The sequence below is a fragment of the Penicillium verhagenii genome (genome assembly GCF_028828195.1).
Source record: "Penicillium verhagenii strain IBT 33310 chromosome Unknown utg000012l_segment0_segment0, whole genome shotgun sequence".
Classification (NCBI taxonomy): Eukaryota; Fungi; Ascomycota; class Eurotiomycetes; order Eurotiales; family Aspergillaceae; genus Penicillium; species Penicillium verhagenii.
The window spans coordinates 424,208-447,013 of NW_026643176.1; the positions used below are offsets into that span (position 1 = coordinate 424,208).

At 47.4% G+C, this 22,806-nt stretch overlaps 7 protein-coding genes across 7 annotated transcripts; 4 read left to right on the forward strand and 3 right to left on the reverse strand.

The window, feature by feature from the left end:
• Nucleotides 1-1,500: 1,500 nt before the first annotated feature.
• Nucleotides 1,501-3,360, reverse strand: N7466_010824 (uncharacterized protein; the record flags this gene model as incomplete). Its single annotated transcript, XM_057170213.1, has 3 exons — nt 1,501-2,139; nt 2,209-2,985; nt 3,229-3,360. 3 exons carry the CDS (start codon nt 3,358-3,360, stop codon nt 1,501-1,503), a joined length of 1,548 nt encoding a protein of 515 aa, XP_057015945.1.
• A 712-nt stretch (nt 3,361-4,072) lies between these two features.
• N7466_010825 (metallophosphatase domain-containing protein) lies at nt 4,073-4,969 on the forward strand (the record flags this gene model as incomplete). Its single annotated transcript, XM_057170214.1, has 1 exon — nt 4,073-4,969. The coding sequence occupies one exon, from the start codon at nt 4,073-4,075 to the stop codon at nt 4,967-4,969; it is 897 nt and encodes a 298-aa protein (XP_057015946.1).
• Nucleotides 4,970-5,590: 621 nt separating this feature from the next.
• On the reverse strand, nt 5,591-9,279 carry chsF (chitin synthase CHS3; the record flags this gene model as incomplete). Its single annotated transcript, XM_057170215.1, has 2 exons — nt 5,591-5,676; nt 5,745-9,279. 2 exons carry the CDS (start codon nt 9,277-9,279, stop codon nt 5,591-5,593), a joined length of 3,621 nt encoding a protein of 1,206 aa, XP_057015947.1.
• A 4,015-nt stretch (nt 9,280-13,294) lies between these two features.
• On the forward strand, nt 13,295-15,421 carry chs3 (putative chitin synthase activator (Chs3); the record flags this gene model as incomplete). Its single annotated transcript, XM_057170216.1, has 2 exons — nt 13,295-15,074; nt 15,144-15,421. The coding sequence occupies 2 exons, from the start codon at nt 13,295-13,297 to the stop codon at nt 15,419-15,421; spliced, it is 2,058 nt and encodes a 685-aa protein (XP_057015948.1).
• A 1,239-nt stretch (nt 15,422-16,660) lies between these two features.
• N7466_010828 (sialidase family protein) lies at nt 16,661-19,087 on the forward strand (the record flags this gene model as incomplete). Its single annotated transcript, XM_057170217.1, has 5 exons — nt 16,661-16,841; nt 17,664-18,300; nt 18,354-18,470; nt 18,550-18,598; nt 18,653-19,087. The coding sequence occupies 5 exons, from the start codon at nt 16,661-16,663 to the stop codon at nt 19,085-19,087; spliced, it is 1,419 nt and encodes a 472-aa protein (XP_057015949.1).
• A 1,149-nt stretch (nt 19,088-20,236) lies between these two features.
• Nucleotides 20,237-20,917, forward strand: N7466_010829 (GNAT family N-acetyltransferase; the record flags this gene model as incomplete). The annotated part of the gene is made up of 1 exon (XM_057170218.1): nt 20,237-20,917. The coding sequence occupies one exon, from the start codon at nt 20,237-20,239 to the stop codon at nt 20,915-20,917; it is 681 nt and encodes a 226-aa protein (XP_057015950.1).
• A 186-nt stretch (nt 20,918-21,103) lies between these two features.
• On the reverse strand, nt 21,104-22,648 carry N7466_010830 (putative nucleoside transporter; the record flags this gene model as incomplete). Its single annotated transcript, XM_057170219.1, has 1 exon — nt 21,104-22,648. The coding sequence occupies one exon, from the start codon at nt 22,646-22,648 to the stop codon at nt 21,104-21,106; it is 1,545 nt and encodes a 514-aa protein (XP_057015951.1).
• Nucleotides 22,649-22,806: the final 158 nt, after the last annotated feature.

Consider the following 22,806-nt stretch of genomic DNA (forward strand, 5'->3'; position numbering starts at 1 on the left):
TCGTTCATCCATGTCCCTGCTTTCTAGCTCCATCTTTGTTCTTCGGTTTAGTCAAGTCTTCTCTGAACAGGCATCACTCAGCTGGCAATTCCAGTCTGAGTGTCAGGACAAATTCAGTTAAGATGCAGATCATGATAACCAAGAATCAACCAATCAACCAACCAATCCAACATCGTCAACTTGTTCCCTGCAATCTCCACATTCTTCGGTTTAGTCAAGTCTTCTCTGAACAGGCGTCACCAAGCTAACAATAGTCTGGGTGTCAGGACAAATTCAGTTAAGATGCAGATCATGATAACCAAGAATCGACCAACCGACTTAGCATCTCCATGTTGTTCCAACCGGCCCTCGCGTTCATTGGTTTAGTCAAGTCTTCTCTGAACAGGCGTCACTCAGCTGGCAAATCCAGTCTGGGTGTCAGGACAAATTCAGTTGAGATGCAGATCATGATAACCATGGACCTATCAACGCGTTAACACTGTTCTGCCAGGTAAGTTCTCTTCTCTTGTTCTTGTCTTGCTCCTGTCTCAATTTGCATACTGACATCTCATGAGCCTCTTGCCTTCAAATGTTCCCACTCGAGGCGTTGTTCATATCGCCACCGCATTGTTCTTGTTGCAGATTCTCGGACTCCAGATCAAAGCCACGGCCCTCCATCAACACAGTCATGTCTGACAGCAATAATCTAACTGCTGATCACAATTTACCTTGATGGGCTTCAAGGTATGTTCTCAATGCCCATTATTTTTTACTGCCCGCTAACCTTCAAGACAATATTATTCCTTCCAGCTGAACTCACCGAGCGACAACTGTGCTACACTCCATATCTGCTGTGGGCCGACTGACTGTTGGGTCTTGGTTTGGAAAAAACTACTTGGCTGGACAACGGAAATGGGAACAGGATGTGAACTTGATGTACCAGACCACGTTTCATGTGCAGCATGCTCCTTTCACTCTTAGCTCTTGACTTGATTGATCTTAGTAGCTAATGCATGATGGTTCAAGTTCCTCACGTTACAGTCCAGCTCATATTCTGACTTAATTAAGAAATTCAACCACCCGTACATTCAACCCCAGACTGATGAAACTCAAGGTTCCAGTACATCAGTAGTAGGTCATATATCATCAAAAATAATACATTTGATCTCATCTACTTCCTATGTATTGGTAAGTGGTGGGCTAGAAAAACCCCCCCGGTCCCTTTACTAGTCGCGTACTTGCGCAAAAGCTTTGTTACACGAGAAGAGGAAAGAGCGACTCTACCGGTTGGTGTGAAATGATTAGAAAGTCGTTATAAGTCAAAAAGGTCAAGATCATAAATCCCCTTATAGAATGTATTGAGGAGATTAAAACCAAGGAATGCAATGAATTGGGGGTAAAGAAAGGGGGAAGAGAGAGAGGATCAACGGCATCTGGAGAATTTGTGACTCTCACAACTCTCCAAAGAATGTAAATTGTAGATCAATTAGAAGAGGTGACAGAAAAATAAATGGTCCAGGATCATCTGCTCACGGATGCCGTGTCTATACCACTTTCGGCTTGGCCACCAAGCACTGCAGAGAGCAAGAAACATTCGTCTTCAGACCTGTCATATTGCACATAATTGCATGTAGACCGCTCTGCGCATGCGTTCACACACTCTATGAAGGTATAACCGGTCATCAAAGTGACAATTTTGCTAGAACTATAAGAATATTCATAGTTGCAGTCAATAGAAAATGTCACCCCATAAGCCGAATCATCATAAGGGCTCGATAATTGGGCACAAGCCGTAGGAGTAATGGTTGCGGTGGTGGTCTCTGTTATTGAAACAGTCTGGGAGGCTGTTTCAAGGATGGTAGTAGTTGCAGTGATGGTAGTTGTCGCAGAGGCAGTCTCGTCAATAGTTACAGACTCGGTGGACGTTACTGCGGTACTGGCCGTTTGATCTTTGGTGGCAACCCGAGTCACTATAGCAGATGAGGAGGCAGTGGCATAAAAGTATTTGGTGGTCGGTGATGTAAGAGTTCTGGTGACAAAAAGTGGGGTGGATGAAGTCTCATCAATGATTGTCGACGCAGACACAACAACGTGACTGCTGCTGGCTTGGGTCTGATGGATTGTGACACGGCTTGTGGCAGTGACAAATATGGAAGGCTGCTTCTAATAATCAGCTGATCTGCTCACACTTGAGAATTAGAGGGGAAAGAGTGGTAAATAGAGGCATACCGATGCGGTCTGAGAAGCAGTTGTTACTGTGGTGGTTGTGGTAGTAGCAGGTACAACCAGACAGGAGCAGGCACTGCTAAGTTCGCTAGTTGCGATTGTGCTGAATTCGGCCAGCCAGCTACTAAATCGACACTCAGAAGAAGTGCATTCTGACTCTGGTGCTGGACAGCTATCGAACTCTTCTTCGTCATAGAACTCTTCTTCTTGATCGAACTCTTCGTCGTCATAGAACTCTTCTTCTTGATCAGACTCAATCTCAAAATCGACGTTTCTTGGGGCAAGAGTGACCGTGGCAGTTTGAATACTGGTTGCCGTGCTGGTCACGGTAAGATCCGTAATAGTCGTACTCAATGTCGCGGTTTGCGTTGCATAGACTGTGGTGTCTGTTGTGGTGATGTCATCGGTGTTTACCACAGTGCTGGTTACTGTAGTATCAGTTACAGTCGCTGTCACCACATCCACGGTAGTTATAACTTCTGTGGCATCGGTCGTGGTGATGAAATCGGTAGTTTGGACAATATCTTCAATGACGCTCGTAATAGTGACTGGGATAATATCCGTGCTGGAGTACCACGAGGTGACTGTATCTATGACGTTTGAAGTGTCAGTAACAGTAATATCGACTGTTACTGTGTTGGTGATTGTGGAGGTCGCTGCGGTTGCTCTCGGGTAAAAAGTGATGGTTTGGGTCACAGTCTCTTCGATATATGCACTGCAAAATGCACTCGCCTCCGACGAGAATTCCTGGAGTTGAAGCCAAAAGGCATCATTCGCACACTGGTCGGGGAGTCAGACACACGGGAACAATCATCGAACACAAGTGATTTGTCACCTACCTGAGGAAGAGATTGCTTGACGATAGAACCGCTTCCAAGTGGGTGAGCAGATGCGAGCAAAGCTCCCCCCAAGCCCCAATAGACGCGACAAATGCATTTTAATTCTCAGCAAAGAAAGAAAAACGAGTGACTAGAGTTGAACAAGTGGAATGGTTCACGCAGGAACAGGTCTCCCAGGTCTCACTAGGTCAGGGTCCAATGCCCATATGTATCTCCGTCGCTTAAAATTGCCTATGTTCAAAGAAGAGTGCCCCTGAATGAGGCGCAGACTGCCAGTAATCCGGAAAAATAAGCTATTTCTAATCGTAAATGCCATGACTTTCGATTTTCGTACGAAGTAGATGTATTAGTAAACTAGATAGATGTGAAGATTGCAAAATGCGTGAAGCGGCTCTGTGTCAGAACCTCCAGGGCTTGGAAGATTAAGAAAACACGGCCCCAGCCATATAGATGAAAATAGTCAATGAACGACTCCTGGTTCAATGTTCAAATTTTCATATGAGACCCCCACTCGCTTCAAATTCCCTACTCATATCCATCCTATTTTAGCTATTGGTCGCTAGAATTATCGCGGTCGTCGGTTCTTTTGTCCTCTTGGTGCGTTCAAGCCATCTCGCGTATGCGAGCCCCATTAAGGAGCTATGTGGGGCTTCCCGTTCACTAGTTCTGTGACAGAACTTCTGTTATAAGATCCATCATTTGAGGTTAGCCTTCTATCTTCATCTCATCGTACGAGGTGATGGTAAGCAGAGTGGTGTATACAGTATACGGTATAGGCGGTAAGAAATGTGGTTATATAAGCTTTTAAACTTCCATGAGTAATACGTACTAGCTGCTAACTAATCACGCGTGGATCCATCGACCTGACAACCTTGAAAGTCCTCAAAGCCTGGACATCAAATCAAGGCAAGATCTTGACAAAAACAGTTCCAAATTAGCCAGTATAGTAGTCGCTTGCTACCACCGAATCCCAACAAGTCCCTGGATCCTGACCCCGTCCCTAGGTCTCGACTCTCAACTCCCCAACAATGTCCACCCTACACGAACTCCTTCATAGACAGCGACCAGGACAATGGCAAAAGTTCTGGGCCAGACCTTGCGTTTATCTTGCAGAAACTCTATACAGCTGGCATAAACCTATTCCAGCTACGCCACTCACAAATCCCATTGCGGTTGTCTGTATTTCCGATACTCACAACGCCCAAGTCGACATTCCTGATGGAGACATCCTTATCCATGCTGGTGATCTCACACAAGCCGGATCTTTCCAGGAAATCCAGAATATACTCACTTGGCTAGATGGCCTGCCTCATCCTATCAAAATTGTGATTGCTGGTAATCATGAGCTGTTACTTGATTCAACACGGGATGATATTTCTGGTCGAGCAGCCTCTGAGCGAGCTCAACTTGATTGGGGCGGTATAATCTACCTAGAAAACGAGGAAGTGACGGTTTCCTGCCTAAATGGTCGTCAACTCAGGGTCTACGGAAGTCCTTGCACCATCCGCCATGGTAGCTGGGCCTTTCAATATCCTCGAAACCAAGATTTATGGACTAGTTCAGTACCAGATGGAATTGACGTGCTTATTACTCATAGCCCGCCACTTGCTCATCTTGACCTCCTCGGGTTTGGCTGTCCTTATCTCCTACAGACCCTATGGAGAGTACGACCAAAATTACATGTATTTGGCCATGTACATGAAGGTTATGGAACAGACTGGGTGTTGTTCGATGGACTCCAAGGGGCGTATGAGCGTACCGTCGCTGCGGGAGGGGGCCTTTTTAATCTTTTGCTTACAACTTGGGGATTTTTCAAGGCATATTTGCGCCCGCACGTGGAAGCAAAATGCTTGCTTATAAACCCTTCCACCGTTGGAGGTTTGCGGGATGATGAACGAAGGCGACCTATCAAAGCCTTGATCTAAGTTTATAATATTCTAGCTAATTCTAAATCAATACTCTCACCTTCATTTTGACTAGGTGATGAAGACTTCCCGGATAACGACAACATTTGAATAATCAGGCTTGCTTCAACGAAGAGAATCCTCAGCGTCTTCTAAAGGGAAAAAAAGCACTTGAGGGTGACGGCTTGAGCTCGAGAGAAAGGGTCGGGTGAAAGTGATCACACAACTACATTCCAAACTACCTCTGTTCAACTTGCAAAGATTAATAAAGGCAGGAAATTTAATATCAATATATTAAAAGCGACTTTTATACCACAATATAGGCTCAGCCTAGTTTGATTCAAATCCTCACTATACAGAAAAAGAAACCGAATCAGGAAAGATAGATGATAAGAATAAGACACAAATAGATCAAAAATCTCAAAGTCAGCTCACAACAAGAGCACACATGAAACTAGTATATCTCGTGGAGTCATGCACCGTAAGACCCCGGAAGCTGGCAAGTTGAAGAAAGAAGAAGAAAAAAATTCATAACGCCCCAAGATTCGGTATGTGAAATGGGAGAAAATATATCACAGTCGAAAGTGAACTCCTTGCCGGAAAGAACTTGAAATCATAGAAGAAGAAGAGAAGGCACGCTTATTAATAGTCTGAATATGTTTCGTGATGTGAGTACCCGTTTGCCGGGAGATTGGGCTGAGGCCAGGCGCTGGTCCGTGATCGGCGTTCTAAACAGAGATGGTTAGTATGAGTTGAATGTAAAGAGATGCGAGTCAATGTAAAGATTCAAACATACCTCTTTCAAAATCACGCCACCTCTTCATCGTAATCTTCGTGCTGTCGAATTCACCCTCAGCATCACCGTGTCCCTTGTCCTTCTCACCAGCCGTCTTTCGGGTATCACCCCAGCTGAAATCGTCGAATTTCCAGAATGCGTAGGTTGGGAGAACGAAATTCCAGATTGGAAGTGAAAAGAGATAAATGAGCATCCAGAGAACGTAGACGAGGCGGTGAGCCGTGACAACGATCAAAACACCGGGTAGACCCAAAATCAAGGCGAGTAGAACAAGGGGGATGATCTGAACGGGTCTTCTGACGATGGAAGAGATGATCACGTAGATGGTGAAGGAGATTGCAGCGGGGAGAACGAGTGTTCCGACCAGCTCGATAAAAATGACGAATTGCATGCTGAAGCAGAATGTACCGCATAGATCGCGGACAAGAACTAGTTCGAATAAATTGTGGACGGTACTGTTGATCCAGCGGCGGCGCTGGGAGAGGAGAACCATGAACTGATCTGGGACGACTGTTTTGCAGACTGCCTGTGGGACGAAGATCTGCTTGCGCTTCGGGAAAGTTTTCAACATCAGGGTTGTGAGGTAACGATCCTCACCGAGGAGGAGAAGATTCTTCTTGTGCAGGGTATCGACCACGTTCTCAGAGTAGTGCTCCACAATATCAGGATTTGCAAGAATGGGGACCCAGTAGTTTTGGCCACCCTTGGGAGCCTTGATACGGTACATGGAGAAACAACCTGGTAGACAGGTGACACCACCAAAGACAGACTCAAAAGATTTGGCCTGGTGATGGGAAATGAAATATTCGAAGACTTGAATCATGGTGACCCAGCTGTCAGTTTTGTTCGCAATCTTGGTCTCACCGCACAGACCCATGATATCTGGGTCTTTGACCATAGCTGAGACCATGTGTGTTAAGCTGTCAGGGAATACCTTCGTATCGGCATCGACCATCAGGACGACTTCGTAGAAATCTGGAGGCAGGCCGGTCACATTCCACATGCCGTTGAAGATCTCAAACTCAAGCTCAGTCATTCGCTCATCGAACATGACTTTCTGCAAGAACGACATAAGAATGATCTGACTGTCTCGCTTTCCACGGTTACCGGGCTTGGATTGAGTGGACTCGGCAGGGGTACCACACTTGACGATCACCATCATGGGAACTCGCTGTTGCTTCTCAGGTGGGATCATAGAGGTCTCACCATAGTCGTAGAATCCAGTGTAGACTTGAGCCATGTTGTGTCTCTTGGATCCCGTAGCGACCGCGACATACGAAAACGGTTGAACCTCATCGCGGGGAACCACAAAGTCTTTCACCATGCCAAGAACAAAGTCAGGAGTGGAATGATCTTCTCCCTTTCCTTTAATAATACCGTCACAAATCACAAGGATGGTTTTATGGCTGTTTGGGTAGTCGGTCAAGGCAATGGAATCCAGAGTGCTCCGAATACCGTCTTCTCCCTCTGAGTAACAGGTGACCAGGCAGAGAGCATGCGCCAAGGGGTAGCCAAATGGCTCCCATTCAGGTGGAGGCTGAGGAACAACAGATTCGTGAATGAACCCGGCGGGACCAGGGGCATCGTAGTCAGGTGCCATTGTGGAAAATCCATGATCTTGCGAGCCTGGTCCAACCAAACTAGTTCTGCTTGCGGCGGGATTTCGGGAATTTTCCTGGCTCAAAGTACCGCCACTGCTGTTATGGCTCGTTTTGTACATCGTTCCGGTGGTGGTTGAGCTGGGCATAAGTCGGGAGGTTGAGTTCTGGGTGGCCATGGTCACGTAGTTGCTGTGTTGCTTTCCGCCAGCACTGCTGGATCCACCACCCATGACGTAGGGGCTAGAGAAACGAGAGGTGGTTGGGAGGAAGCTGGCGCGTTTGCTCATGCGATCGGGGATTGGAGGATCGGGGATGCGAGGAGCCGGTCGGTAGATGTCGTTGGACCAGTCTTCAATCTGTTGGTTGCGAGTTCTGGCGTCAGAACTCATGCTCGTCCTGTCAGCAGCGAACTTCTTCGCCAAGAACCATTGGAACAGCACGGCAAAAGCGAATTTGACAACGACAATGGACAGAATGAATATCAAGGACACGTAGAGCACAACCTTGGAAGCGATACAGCCGACCGTATCAGTGTCGATGCTTCCGACTTTGATGATCTGCGTCAAACACTGGCCGAGCTTCTTCTCATTTCCACTTTGCAGGTAGTAGGTCAAATCAACGCCCCGGACATCAGGATTCTCGCGAAGATTGTCGAACTTGGCGGGGTAGGAGACCTGGCTCGTGTTGAACCAGCGCAAAAGATCCAAGTCCAAGACACTACCCGAGTACACAGCTAGGTTTCGGCTCAGGTTTTTCGTATCCTCCCATGTGAAATATACATCGCCGGATGGGTTAAGCTTCCAGAATGGTTTCCTTGCAGCGGAGCTAGTGTGGCAAGCCCATCCCTCGTAATAGTCGTCTGTCTTATTGGGCTCGGACGAGCCATCCTGGTTGAAAGCATTGCAAGGGAAGTACCATCCCAAATCTCCATCGGAATTGGTCGGGACACCACCACCATCAACAGCAGTGATCAGACCCTTGCAAGCACCGTTGACTTCCTGGAAGAAGAAGCTGCCATCTTGGCCACCGTATTTGTGCGGCAAATCGTAGAGAACGTTAGAGCCGGAGGGGATCCCTTCCGCAGCAGGATGTGTCGAATCCTCCAGGTTATATGCCTGACCGTGGAAAATCATATAGCCATTACCGACCTCATTGATCTTCAATCGCGTAGTAGCTTTCCCACAGACTGTTGCGGTAAATCCGAAAGTCAGAAATCCCACAAATGCTGCGACCATCAGAATGATGCCGATCAGGCCGATCTTCTCACGCCACGCGGTCCGCTGTTCTTTCTGTGGCATGCCACAGCACTTGAGCACAAAATCCGGTACTAGACAACTGATCAAAGCGCAGTAAACGGTCCAAAGATCCGGCGGACGTGCATCCTCCAAAGCCTTTGCTCGTTTCCGATCTTCGAGGGTCTGTTTTTTGGAGATTCGGCGTGAGGACCTCTTCTTCTTTTTTGAGCGATGTCGACTCGGCCCCCGCTCCATGGGTTGATTAACATTTCCCTGGTTGTATACATCTCTTGATTTCATATCGATGCTCTTGGAGCTATTTGTCTCGGCTTCACCATCTCGATCGAGCAAGGGGTCTTCTCCGGTTGTGGATGGCTGTGTGTTCATATGATGCGACCGTTGGCGATAATGATAATTCGGGTGGTCGGAGTCCACAGTGCGGCGTTCGGGTTTCACCATGGTTTTTTTGCGGCGCACGTCGCCGCCCCGCTCCATGCGGTCTTCGTCCGTGTCGGTCGCTCGCCGATGGCCATGTGAGTGTCGGCGGCGGTGACGGTGGGAGTGAGTCGGTGAAGAGGTCGGGTTGTCGCTGTACTCACCCGTGTCGATATCTCTACGACGCCGACGGGAAGGTTCACGGAAAGCCCGTACCTCTTCGCGCCGAGGCGAGGCCTTGCCTGGCCTTTGAGGCAAAGACATGGTGCTATTACGGGCGATCGGTTAGTTTTGGTTCTGGCTTTGGGTAATTTTTTTTTTTCGCGATTTCATTCTCGCAGCATTCATCGCACTCACTGTTAGCAAGCCCCGCTCATGTACTGGTGATGAATGGGTTTGGAATGTTGAAGATTTGCTGGGTCGGGTTTTGATTGTCTAGAGCATATCCGGTGATCAACAAAGGACTCCGAATCCCCCGCACGGGAATGCAACTGTGATTGTCGGTGCTTGGTATATCTGCGGGTAATATTCTAATGCTGAGAGACGTGCAGAAGAGTGGTGAATCCGTTGGGTGTTTTTTTGCTTGCTGTGGTTTGAGGCTTTGAGCAAAGGTGAGTGTCGCAGTAACTTGTCAAAGGTCTGCGGTCGGCCGGTGCAACGGTGGAGAAATAAACAAAGGTCCACTATAATCTCACGGGGGCAAAAGCGTCAATCAGAAACGAGCGGATCGACCCGAAGGGTTCAAAGGTCCAAATGAAAAATGAAAAATGAAAAAAAAAGTAGCGAGTGACTTTGACGAGGAAGACTTTCAAAAGGCTCTTCCAGTCACGATTTTATTATTCCATTCCTGACTCTGCTTAGTCTGGTACAACCTGGTCTTAAAGATCCAGTACGTGCCAAGGTACTCCATGTACCCAATGTACTATGGTCTCACCAATGAGTGACTTTTCTCGCTTGCAAACTAGTGTAGGCTTCTTCCCCCTTAATTCCCTAAATTATTATTTGACTTGCATTGATTTGTCGCTAGGGGTTCCGGGGTGCATCGCCAATAAGCACAGCCAAAACAGCGGTTGATTGGGTACAAAAAACGCCAGTGGATCCTAAACCCGAGGTCAGGGACCAAATGGAACGAATGACCACCAAGCTTAGACACTTTTCCTCGATTGGGTTTAACCCGAACTTTGACTCGGCGCAAAATAGGAAAAAAAGGAATGCAACGAGTAGTGGAAAGAGTGGTAAAAAGAGTGGTAAAAAGGGGAACTTCTGCCGAGAATTGGCAAGTTAGACTAGTTCCGCTTGGGCTTTTCTTCTAGTCACGGGGTCATCGACTTTGATTTTCCCCAAGTGCTTGGATGATCTATTTTCAGACCTTCGCCACTACCCGAGTTCTGGATTTTTGGAATGGGTTGCACAAATTCAAATGTCGCTTTCGAAATCTTGGATTTGATTTTGGGGGGGTTCTAGCCCATAGACCCACCAAATAGAAGGGGAGAAAAAAAAACTATCACAAAGCCCCCTTCAATGGTGGAATAGACACTTACCGAGTACGGAGTACTATACGGAGCACGATGCGGAGTACCAGAGCAAGTCATTGAGTTTCTTATTATGGATTTATGTACTGGTACGTATTTTATGTATTATGTATTATGTTTTATGTGTGCCAAGCTCTAAGTGCTGTAGACCCTGCATACAATACCGTATCTGCTCTTACTAATTACATGCTACAGTTACCGTACCTAGTACTTGTGCCCTGTCACATTACAATCGCCACCGCTCGGTCCATAAGCTATAACCTTGTACATAAAAACTCCTCCAGGGGCTCAATATCAGGATTCATGGTCCACCTTACATTCCCTTTGAAATGCAATACCGGTTGAGGCGCCGTGAGATCTATCCAATTCCAAGCTTTTTGTCAAGGCTCATCATGATGGTAATGACAACACGTCAGCCATCAACAAAGTTCTCGAAGGGGAATCCCTGTTTGGGATCAGGGGTCAAACTACTCAGAGGATCGACAGACTGGCGGATGATCATCACGGCATCTATACCATACCGACTGGCAATATTCAAATTGAACGTTCCAATTACACCGTGAATTTAACATATCTAAAACTATACTCCCTACGCAGTATTCCACCATGTTGACATCCATACTACCTGAGATTCTACTCTCGATCAAGTAGTAAACTCAACTTCGCCGGATCTCGTAGGAATCCACGGATCATCGTGCCATGGCCTGGGCTGTGCATGGGAGCCATGTCCACGTTCCTCCCGTTCAAACTGGAATGCATGCATCTGACAGAGATCATACACTGACCAGTGGGGCTGGTATGCGTGAGCCGCGAGGGAGAACATTTGAAGACGGATAATCTCATAAGCAGGCAAAAAGAAGTGAACTGAGAGTGAATTGAAAATCAGGATTTCGTCATCTCCTCGTTTGATGTTGTCAAGATGATATGATATGTATCATGGTTTTGTGTAGCGTTGGCCATGTCCAATGTAGTCCACATGTACATGTGAGAATGCTTCCTACTACTGTCCCGCTAGTTAAGACGTCCAGCAAGGAGCCCCTTCGACCCCATTATTGAAGGTCCGAACGACGGGCCGTGCGAAGTGGACATTAGGGGCAAGCTTGGAACTCAATTGAATCGAATGTCAATCTGCAACATTTGAATTGATCGGTGAACCGAAATCCGAAATCACAATTCGACTTCGATACTCGGTATCCGTTACCGGACTAACTCGGTGGGAAGTCCAGAATACAAAAAAACCGAAAGGATCATGGATCTTACCGAATGCCGGGTGCCTAATTCAGTGTCCAAGCTAAATATGTAAATATAGAAATGGTGTCATCCTGTCGACAGAAAATCCCCGAACGGTGATTGTCAGGGTTCCAGATGTCACTGGGAAAAATAAAATAAAATAATTTGAATAAAAGGCCCTGACTCACCTGCCACGTCTAGTGGTAAGCTGAACCGGAGATACCGGCAAAAGAGCCTTGCGAACTAAATGTAGCTAAAATACAGAATCCACTGGAGTTCATTACCCCAAGCCCTTGAGGGTTGGTGAGATGCACCCAATTCCCCGTTGGTCACTAGTCTTTGCCGCCGTGCCCCAGCGTCCCGTCCCCCGATATCGAGGTGCGATCATCCGAGGGCTCCACTGAGATTACGGTGATAGGGCACGAAGTGGGTTGCATGAAAGCTGGAATGACATTTGGAGGCTCAGCCGAAAACCGTGGAGAAAAAAAAAAAAGAAAGAAAAGCGACAGGTTTAGATCGATCCGACAGGTACCTTGAACGTCCACATGTGGTAGGTCTTTCTCGTGTTTGGGGCTTGGGGGGGGGAGCGGCTGAGAATATATACCACAATTTTTGAAAAGTATTGACAATCATTAAAAACTTTCTCACAGATCAGAGTTGACTCCGCGTGTTCGAAGGTGGAGTCTCAATGGTTCAGAGTGGGACAAGTGTACATGTGGGAATTTCTCCAGTTCCTTTTTAGCCTTTAGGTATTTAATACGAGCCTTAAGCTCCAGTGAGGACGGAGTGAGAGATGCCCGAAAACGGATCAGTATATTAATAGCTCGCTACTAGTATACTAAAAACTGAACCCCAGAGGACGAGGAGAATTCATCCAAGTTTACCATGGTAGAACAATCCAACAGTGAATGGATCAAAGGCAGGAAAAGCCAATAGCTTTTCCCTTCAAGGAGCACACTAGCGATGTAAAGTGGGGATTCGACCCTTTTTTACCCTTTTTTTTTTTCTCTTATTCTTTTGATTTCCCTTTTATTCTGATTTTATTCTCTTTTCTATTTCTTTTGGGATTTTAATTTGATTTTAATTCTTTTTTTTCCCCCTTGGCTTCTTTGTCGTTGGCTGAAACATCACCTCTTTTCCCCCTCCCTCGCTTCTCGAGAAGAGAAAAGTTCAATACCGTCATGTGTCATGTTCGTCATTTTTCATTTGACCCTCAAATGTGAAGATTCAAAGATCTGGTTTTATTTCATTTTATTCCAAAGTCTCCTAAACATTTTAAACCAAGAAACTCCACTTCAAGCTGGGGACTTGCTTTGGTCTCCACCGGTTTTGACCGCCCAGTCACAAGCTCTCATTCACAGTCGGACTTAATCCCCAATTCCCCCCCCTCGAAACAATAAAAAAAAAGAGTAAGAGCTGCAGTCAACCTTCTCATGTGGTAATATAAGTTCACCTTTTCACACTCGTTTGCGGAAACTGGTTATCGTTATCGTTATCAACACGTTCGCTTTTTTATCATGGCTTATTCAGTGGCCAACCACTTGCCCTCACCTCCCCCAGCTTATCTCCGGGACTCTCCTCCACCTTCGCACAACTCCACGCCGCGAACAATTCCAAACCGTCCACAGAACTTGAGCCGCATTCGACCTGCTGTCTCAATTACCACTGATCATGCTGAATCTCCAGTGGTCCAAAACTCCCCTCGATCCCCAGTCAAGATCGACAGTGGAGTCAATTTACCCCAGGCTTCTAGCGTGATCATCGAGAGTGTCCCTCATGGCCCACCAACCCCACGACTAGAACTCCCAGAGTTTGCCCGCATGTCACTACGGGAGCCTTCTCCACCCCAAGATTGGGATATCACATATCCCCCTCGAAAGGACTCTCGGGCACCTTACTCACAGTCTCATGCTTATGATCCAGCCAGCAGTGGATCATGGTCTGCCGGAGAAACACATTTGAAAGAGGATGCCCAAGACTCTCTCAAGAAGAGCGACTCCTCTCGTGGCAGCTGGGAAAGTGTGGCTATAGTTTCCGATGCTTACGAGCCTCTCGCTTATCACCACCAGCAACAACAGGTCACACAGGGGGCGAAGCGTGCCACCGTAGGCATGAACCTGACAGAGCACCCTTCCGGCTCGACTGGGAACCTAGCCGTCCAACGATCCAGAATCGCCCGCCCCTTGTCAACGTATTCGTCTGGATCAGACGGTGTGGTTGCTCACCGACGCAATCTCTCGGCCTCACCGTACATGCATGGCCGGTCGTCATCGAGAAACTCCACCGCGTCACCAGATAACCGCTCTGGCTCATTCTTAGATCTGCTCAATACCTCCTACCCACAGCCCGGTCCCAGTGTGGCTCAGTTTGATAACTCGCATCTTCGATCCTCGGTCGGAAACAACGCGTCGTTGTTAAGCCACAAGCAAACATTTGAGATGTATCTGGCGAATGTGAAGAAAACCGATTCACCGAGTGTGCAGTACGAGTTTGCTGTGTTCATGATCAACTCCATGCACGAAATGCCAAATGTGGATCTCGAGGATTCAAACTCCATCACGCGATCCCGCTTGCTCCAGGAAGCCAAATCCATTCTCCAGCGTCTCGCTGACCGCAGCTATCCCTTTGCACAATACTATCTTGCTGACGGGCTTGCGTCTGGATTATTCAACAAGGGAAAAGAAGATTATGACCGTGCATTCTCTCTCTTTGTTGCCGCCAGCAAACACGGCCACGTGGAGGCCTGTTACCGTACTGCTCTTTGCTATGAGTTTGGCTGGGGGACACGGCCAGACGGTGGTCGTGCAGTCCAGTTCTACCGCCAGGCTGCATCAAAGAACCACCCGGGTGCCATGTCCCGCATGGCGAAAGCTTGCTTGGCAGGCGACATGGGACTAGGCAAGCGCTATCGAGAGGGAATCAAGTGGATGAAGCGGGCGACCGAGACATCCGACACGCAATACAACTCGGCCCCATATGAACTTGGACTCCTACATGAAACTGGCTTCGGAGATGATATTTTCCAAGATGTTTCCTACGCGGCGCAATTATTCACCAAGTCCGCAGAACTGGGTCATGTCGAAGCGTCTTACCGAATGGGCGATGCCTATGAGCACGGGAAACTCAACTGTCCCCGTGATCCTGCTCTGAGTATTCACTTCTACACCATGGCCGCACGGCACGAACACCCACTCGCCATGATGGCATTATGTGCATGGTACATGGTTGGTGCGGAGCCGGTTCTTGAGAAAGACGAGGATGAGGCCTACGAATGGGCTAGACGCGCAGCCGAAGCCGGTATGTCCCAAATTGACGTTTGCTAGCACGGGTCGTTTTTTTCCTTTCTAACACACCTTTCCAACACAGGTCTCGTTAAAGCCCAATACGCAGTCGGATACTTTACTGAAATGGGGATGGGCTGCCGTCGTGACGTTCTCGAGGCAAACGTCTGGTATGTCAAAGCTGCCGAGCAAGGCGATGAGCGCGCCAAGCTACGTATCTCTGCAATCCGAGCCGCAGCAGATGGCGCCAGCGCTGCAATTGGTACTCGGAATGGAGGTCATTTCAAGAAAGACAAAGGCAACCAGGCACAGGGTGAGTACATGTTCATCTCCTCTTTCATCACCACACATGACGCATATTAACAAGATTAGATGTCACCAAAACAAAGCAAAAGCGGTTCACTATTTTTTGATTCTATCATTTTGATACATTTCCGTGACCTGGACATCCAGGAAACATTCCTTTTACGCCCGATGCATACCCGTCCCTTGATTCCGATTTCCCGATTTCCTATCCTTGATGTTTGATCATGATATTCCCACTCTGCATACGCCGCACCCGCAACACTTCTTTGACACTATTCAATCATTCTGCTTTATTACATAATCTGCATCTCAAGCTCGAAACATTTTGGGCCTGAACCACTTCATCTTCCTCCCCCTTCCTTTCATTTCTGCCGTTTCATCTCCATTTGTTCTGCCATCTTCATTTTTGCATCCAGCATTCCGAACAAGCGATCAATATTAATGTACAGCGCATATCCACTCATTTCCTTTGCTTTTCGTCATCTTATAGGCAGCTCTCGCATCCTGCTTTTTCCAGTTGACCATTCCTTGCATTTTAAGGTATTCATGATTTTATTCATGATTTTTGTTTCCTCTTTGTTCCGGTGCAATAATCTCAATTTTATCTTGTTTTCTCGCCTCATGAATCGATTTTTCTATGGGCATATACGTCCTTCCCAATTATCTTCAGCTTATACGTTGGATCTCTCTCGGCGTTCTACTTTTGTTTCTGCCTTTGTTTCTGCTTCTGTCTTTGATTCTGAGTCCGATCCCGATCCTCTCTTGGTTTAACCAGGATTACTAGTAGTCGCAGGGCAGTTTATTTGCCGCGATTGAATTGCGAATGCAAAAATTTACAGACCCTCTTTGATTCATTATCTTTCCATCTTTAACCAGAGACTTTACCCCAATTGAAAGCCACTCATTCAGTCTACTGTATAAACTGGAGTGAAGGGTACTAGACCACCCTATTCTTTTATTTATTTTTTGCTTGTAGCCTAGTAGGAAGTATGTAAGTCAATCTCATTCTTTCCCATCAATTGTTTTTTTCTTTTCTTTGACCAAGTAATGACAAAGCTTGCCAGTATGTACAGAATAATTGTCTTTCTTTTCTTTGGTGGCCCTCGTCATCTCATATAAGATCTTGCCATCCGGTCCCAACATTTAAGCTTCTCTTGCCCTGGGTCCAACTTTGAAGTAATACTCTCCATATACTCCCCAACTATTATCTCAATAGGTCTCAGTCGACGATCCCCTATCAATCCTTCAGGGAAGCAATCCACTCTAGGGACTCTGTGTATTTAAAATACACCAACCATGAGAGTCTCCCTCACTCTACTTCCCATTGCCTGTCTGGCCAACTTCATTTCTGCCGGTCCGGCCGCCTATGAAGTCTGCCATCACGTGTGCGCAAAGCTCGTTATGGCCTGCTACTCCGCTGCGGACTCTAATTGGGGGAATGCTCTTGTATCAAGGGCAACTGCTCCTGTCCTCCTTTGTAACTCATCTTTTAGTCATTGTCAATCAGCCTGTGCCAACGTGCGCCTGATTCCGTTACTACCTTGACAATGAATGGTGCTGAGACTCAGGGACATTTCTGGCCATACTGTTGGAGTTATTTTCTTCTGGGGGTTTTTTTTGGAAATCGGGGTAAGAAATTTGATTTCAAAGGTTCCATATCAATGTTCCTTTGAAGGTTGGATTTTAAAATTTCAGCATAATAATATTATGCAATTCTGTATATTCATCGCGTCTTTACTCAAGGAAGCCACCACTTCATTGTGTTTGGGTAGTTTGCATATGCCACATACAGAATGTCGATCTTAACCTCGGCTCCCCAGATGATCTTATACATTTCAAGGTTGTAGGAAGCGTTGCGCCTGGAAAACAACTTTGTCTTCTTAATGCCAATATGGACATGTTCAATTCAAATCCAACAAGTTTTAGGAGATCAATTCCATCTCTCAGTATTTCTGACAAGCCTCACTGAGCAGCAAAACATATACCCAAGACCAACGGAGCATTTGTGGGGATCAAGAGTCAACCCCGCAAGTACTCCAGACTCCAGCCATCCCCAACCACCAGGCAAAATTAAACGCAGCTCGGTTTCTTTTTCGGTAAATTCAGACTATTAGCAGGGGTACGATCTTTTAAGCGGGATGACTTTAGGAATGCGGGCCAGCTGTTCCTTGATTGATGGAAATACCCCGATTGCATCACGCTTGTCTCTAGATGTCCTGATGAGTCCAGAAAAAGGACATCTCCGGCGGGATAGAAGCTTGGCCTGATCTACTGAATCTCCGATTGAATACGTCAACAGTATACTTAAAAAGTCCTGCTACCCCATTTCTTGAGCAATCCAATGAGCTCAACTTCTTCTTTCGCACCCGGACAGATCAATTGATCCAAAATGAAGCTCTCACACATACTCACTTTCGTAGCTACAGCTACAGCAGCATCTTTGGGTCCCCGATCCCACTCTTCCCCCCAGCTCCAGCAGCTGTATCCGACGTCACAATCTTCACTCCACCAACAGATTACAATCTCCCCCGGACTCTCTACGCTCGCACAATCCAACTACCCAATGGCGACCTACTCTCAACTTGGGAGAATTACTCTCCAGAGCCACCCCTAGTCTACTTCCCCATCTACCGCTCGACCGATTTCGGTAAGACATGGGCTGCCTACTCAAACGTCACGGACAAGGTCAATGGATATGGACTGCGATACCAGCCCTTCCTGTACTATCTTTCTGAGTCTATCGGCTCATTCAAGGCGGGCACGCTACTGCTGGCGGGAAATAGCATCCCCGAGGACCTCTCCTCCACCCACATTGAGTTGTATGCTTCGCATGACGATGGGTTGACCTGGAGCTTCGTCAGCCACATCGCCAGTGGTGGAGAGGCGGAGCCCGACAATGGACTGACCCCAGTCTGGGAGCCTTTCCTTATGACCTAGTGAGTGTCCCGTGGATTTTATTGAAAAGGAGGTCTGCTAATGTAGTTACTAGCAATGGGCAGTTGGTCTGTTACTACTCGGATCAACGGGATAATGCGACTTATGGACAGAAGCTTGTTCACCAGGTTTCTTCCGACTTGAAGAAATGGGGACCCGTTGTCAATGATGTGTAAGAAATAACTCGTCCCGCGTCATCCTCCTGCTATCTTCCCTCTGCGATCAAGACTAACATTTAATAACAATATCAGTGCCTACCCAACATACACTGATCGCCCCGGAATGCCAACGGTAGCCAAAGTAAGTCCAACCCACCACCCGTATCCACTATACACCCTCTAACAGTGGCTGCAGCTCCCGAACGGAAAGTACATTTTCATGCACGAGTACGGATCCTTCTTCAACACATCAGACTACTCCTTCCCGGTCTACTACCGCATCTCCGCAAACCCACTCGACTTCAACTCCGCAGAGGGAATTCAGTTGGTCGCGACAGATGGTACAAAGCCCACTTCCTCCCCATACGTAACCTGGACACCATACGGTGGTGAACATGGCACCATCATTGCGAACGGGCAGTCCTCCACATCCATCTTCATCAACCAGGCACTTGGGGCTGGCGAGTGGACTGAAGTTGCCACACCCGAGGTTGCGGCTTATTCGCGGTCTTTGAGAGTTTTGGAGGAGGGAGATGGTAACTGGTTGGTTCTTACTGGCGGTGGAGATTCAGCTGCCACCACAGATAACTTGGTTAGTGTTAGTGTTTTGAACTTGAAGGGATTGGTGTAATTCATCGATCTAAACAAGTCGATTCTGGGTGGAGCCTTGAAATTGTTGATGCTTGTAGATATTCAAGCCCGGAAAATAATTATCCTGTTCTGAAAATCAACTACAGTTCATCTCATGCAAAAATCTTGCAGGTGTTGGAAGATCCAGGTAGACTTCGGCTTCCCTTAGGATAACCTAGGCTCAAGATGATTGGCAAATATTGACTGCTGGGCATGATTACTTACTACTAGTAGTAGGTAGATTTTCAACTTATATGGTATTCTCCGAACATTAATTTTCAAAATAACCCCAGTTGTTAGCGGGAGTATACCATCGGGTGGTTCATCACTCCAAATAGTGACCCACTGCTAGTAGACACTCTCAACTAACACTTTCAAGTTATCAGGAGAAGTGAACCATCAATGTGACCTATTCTGGTCACATGGTCTGCTCCTGGACTTAAGTCTGAGTGCAGCGCGTGTTGGTTTTGGTAGTTAGTCTGAGGAAGTGAGAGCTTCTCTTTCCTTTCCTCTCTCCTTCCTTTCCTCCTCATTCCCCCTTAGTGACGAACCACAATCACAGCTTGGATTCTTCCCCTTCTTTCCCCCAGGTTTACATTAAGACACTGCGATGGAGACTCTGGGAGTAGAGGACTTTTTTCAAGTCGTCAATTCGAGCTGGGAGAAATTGCTTGAAGACCGTCATAAGTGGGCTCCAGACCTGAAAATTGTATGGGGCCGTGGTGTGTCCGGTCGCAATGGGATTGGGAACGGCTGAACCAGACTACGCGACGGCAATGTTGGCGCTGAAGAGGCTCTTGTGTATCGACTGCAACGAGTCAATACCCTAGATCGCCCACTGTTAGGAGAATACGAAATCGAGCTCTATGCGTGAAGGAGATTAGCAGAAAGTGTTAGCTAATTGTTATCTTATTTCAGATCTTGTTCCCAAATCCCGATGTGCGCCAAATAAGCTTAGAAGTGGATCAAAGCCAAATCCCGATAAACATCATCAACCAACATTTGAATGAGTCAGAGAAGCAGATTCGGTTTTGTTTATTGAGTCACATAAAAACACGAGCACATAAATAGTAGGAGCTCCGCAAAAGCAATTGCGTTCCAGCACCATCAAGATTTTCCCATAATTGCCTCCAACTGGCAGCATCTCACCATGACTTCCAATTACACATACTCATTCTTCCGCATCCCCAAGACAGACGGAATCGACATCTCTGCCCAAAAATATCGAGATCTACGCTTGAAAGCCCTTCAAGCCTCACCCCACTCCTTCTCATCCACCTACGCGATTGAAGCAGCCTTCACCGATACCGAATGGATCGAACGCCTAACTCTTCCCGGTCGCGAAGTCTTCATCTGTGCCGCAACCCCAGTCAACCACGACCAATCACGTCCCGATGACATCCAATGGATCGGCCAAGTCACCTTGCGAGGACCCGCATCCAGCGCTGATTTTGAATTGCCCGCGGAAGCTGCGCAGCCTCCCCAGAAATCCGATGACGAGGAAGAGCGGTGGCAGATGCTGAGTCTGTTTACCCTTCCAGATCACCGCGGTCAAGGCCTTGGAGGCAAACTGTGCAAAGAAGCTATTGAATATCTTCGGTCATATCAGTCATCTCCTCCGAATATTCAAGTGCGTCTCATCGTGAAGGCGGGTAATGATGTTACGGTGGAGTTGTACCGGCGTCTTGGGTTCATTCACGCTGGGAAGGCGACTCTTGTGGAAGCGATGATTGCAAATGGCGATGAGCACCTTATTCCCAAAGATTCTATTCCTCCCAGGTTCTTTGAAAGGGGAGGGTTGATTATGCTGTCTCGTATATCGCGCTCATAGTATTTAGAATCAATTGAATAGAAGATTTTAGACTGGGTGCTTGCATGTGTACTTTCATCATTAAACAATAATTTCTGGGGCAAGATCAAGCAAGCAAGCAATGATAAATTGTCAATTATAAGAGATCATTGTCTCTATGGTTGCTAAAAAGGGCCCACTATAATATCGAAATAACTAAGGTCAAAACTATTTGCCGAAATGCTTCAACTCCAAGTACCTGGTCAGAGGGAAAGAAAGAGCAGTAACAACAAACGTAAATTCATTGGCAATATCACCATTGCCAATCAATTTTGCAAGAGGTCCAACAAACCACGTTTCTGACATGCCCATGCACCACGCCACGACACCGAGGAGGAATGCAACAGCAGCACCAATACCCAGCGGGAGTCTGGCAGGGTCATTCCATCCTTCCAAATCATAATTGGCAAAGTTGCCCTTGCGGAAGATATAGTGCTCCTCAAATAGAATCACAGCGTAACTCGTGCACCAGTATCCCAGCAAACTCAAGAAGTTTTGCAAATAAGTGTTCAGCTTTTGACGACCTCCAATCGATAGTGCCAAGATACACACGAAGCAGAAGAGTGTCCACAGGATTCGAGGAACGCGTCCGAAAGGTCGGGACAGCTGTTGGAATGAGATGGCAGAACTATAGATGCTGATAACGTTGACATTGATGCCGGATAGGACGAGGAGGGTCAGGAGGAATTTCGCAAATCCGCGAGGATATAACATGTCCTGGATCAAGTAGCCGATTCCCTGATCGTACGCAGCAGCCCATTCGGGTTTGTTGTTCAATGCCGAAGCTGCAATACATCCGGCAATCATTCCGATGGATGTTGGGATGCCAATACCAAAGGTGGTCATGAAGAAGACCTTGACACGGCTAACATCGGCAGGGTAGTGGACATAGTAATCGCTGGCCATTGTACACCATGACGCGCTGGATCCGTAGACCACGGCAATCAAACTGAGAACCGAGCCTGAGAAATTCAAACCCGTCACGGTGGCGGGAGCTGTATTGTCTGCGTACTGGCCAATCTCTCCGAAAATGACCAGAAAAATGATGAAGAAGACCAACCAGGCCCATCTCTCATAGATCAAAATTGCTTTCAATCCGACCAATGAGACAATCAGGGCAACAACGGCCAGAATGACAATTCCCAGAATCAAGGAGACGTGACCGTCAGAGACAGCAGTCAAAGCTAAGCCTCCCACAATACAAGCAACGGCGGCCCAACCCAGTTGCTGGATACCATTGAGCAGAGCGACTAGCTTATTAGGCCACCAACCGAAACTGTATCGAGAGACACTGATCTGTCGAAGGCCAGTAGCGGCGCCAAAGGTCGCGCAAAATCCACTCAAAGACGCCGCGAGTAAAGAGACGAAGATGGTGATGAGAATGGATTGCTTCAGTGTCAAACCAAACTCCCAGCCAAGGAAGCCAGTCGCGAAGCAAGAGACGTTCAGGGTGCCACTTGCCCAGAGCAATGCCATGGATAGCTCTTCCACCCAGTGGACGGGTCGTTTGTCCTCTGGACGTTTTCGTGTGATGGCTTCGGACTCCAGGCCCAGTCTCTTGTCCATCCTGGCCTCGAAGGCTCGGATCTTGGCTAGAAAGCCGGTCTCGTGCGCAGGAGTGACATTGTTGTCGGTTGAATTTCCCTCGAGGGAGCTCTGGTCGACAGTCGAATAATTGGCCTTTTCAAGGCCCTTTTCCGCATCGATAGCCATTGCTGTCCACGGGGTGGAGGGAGATGTGTAGAGAGAGGATGGTGGAATGGGGGAATGAGGGAAAAAATGTCTTCCAAGCGAAATTTAAAGTAGTGCACGTGGACGGCGCACCAACGAGCGCTACTTACTGCGGGGGAAAGATAAGCTGCGGACTCCGG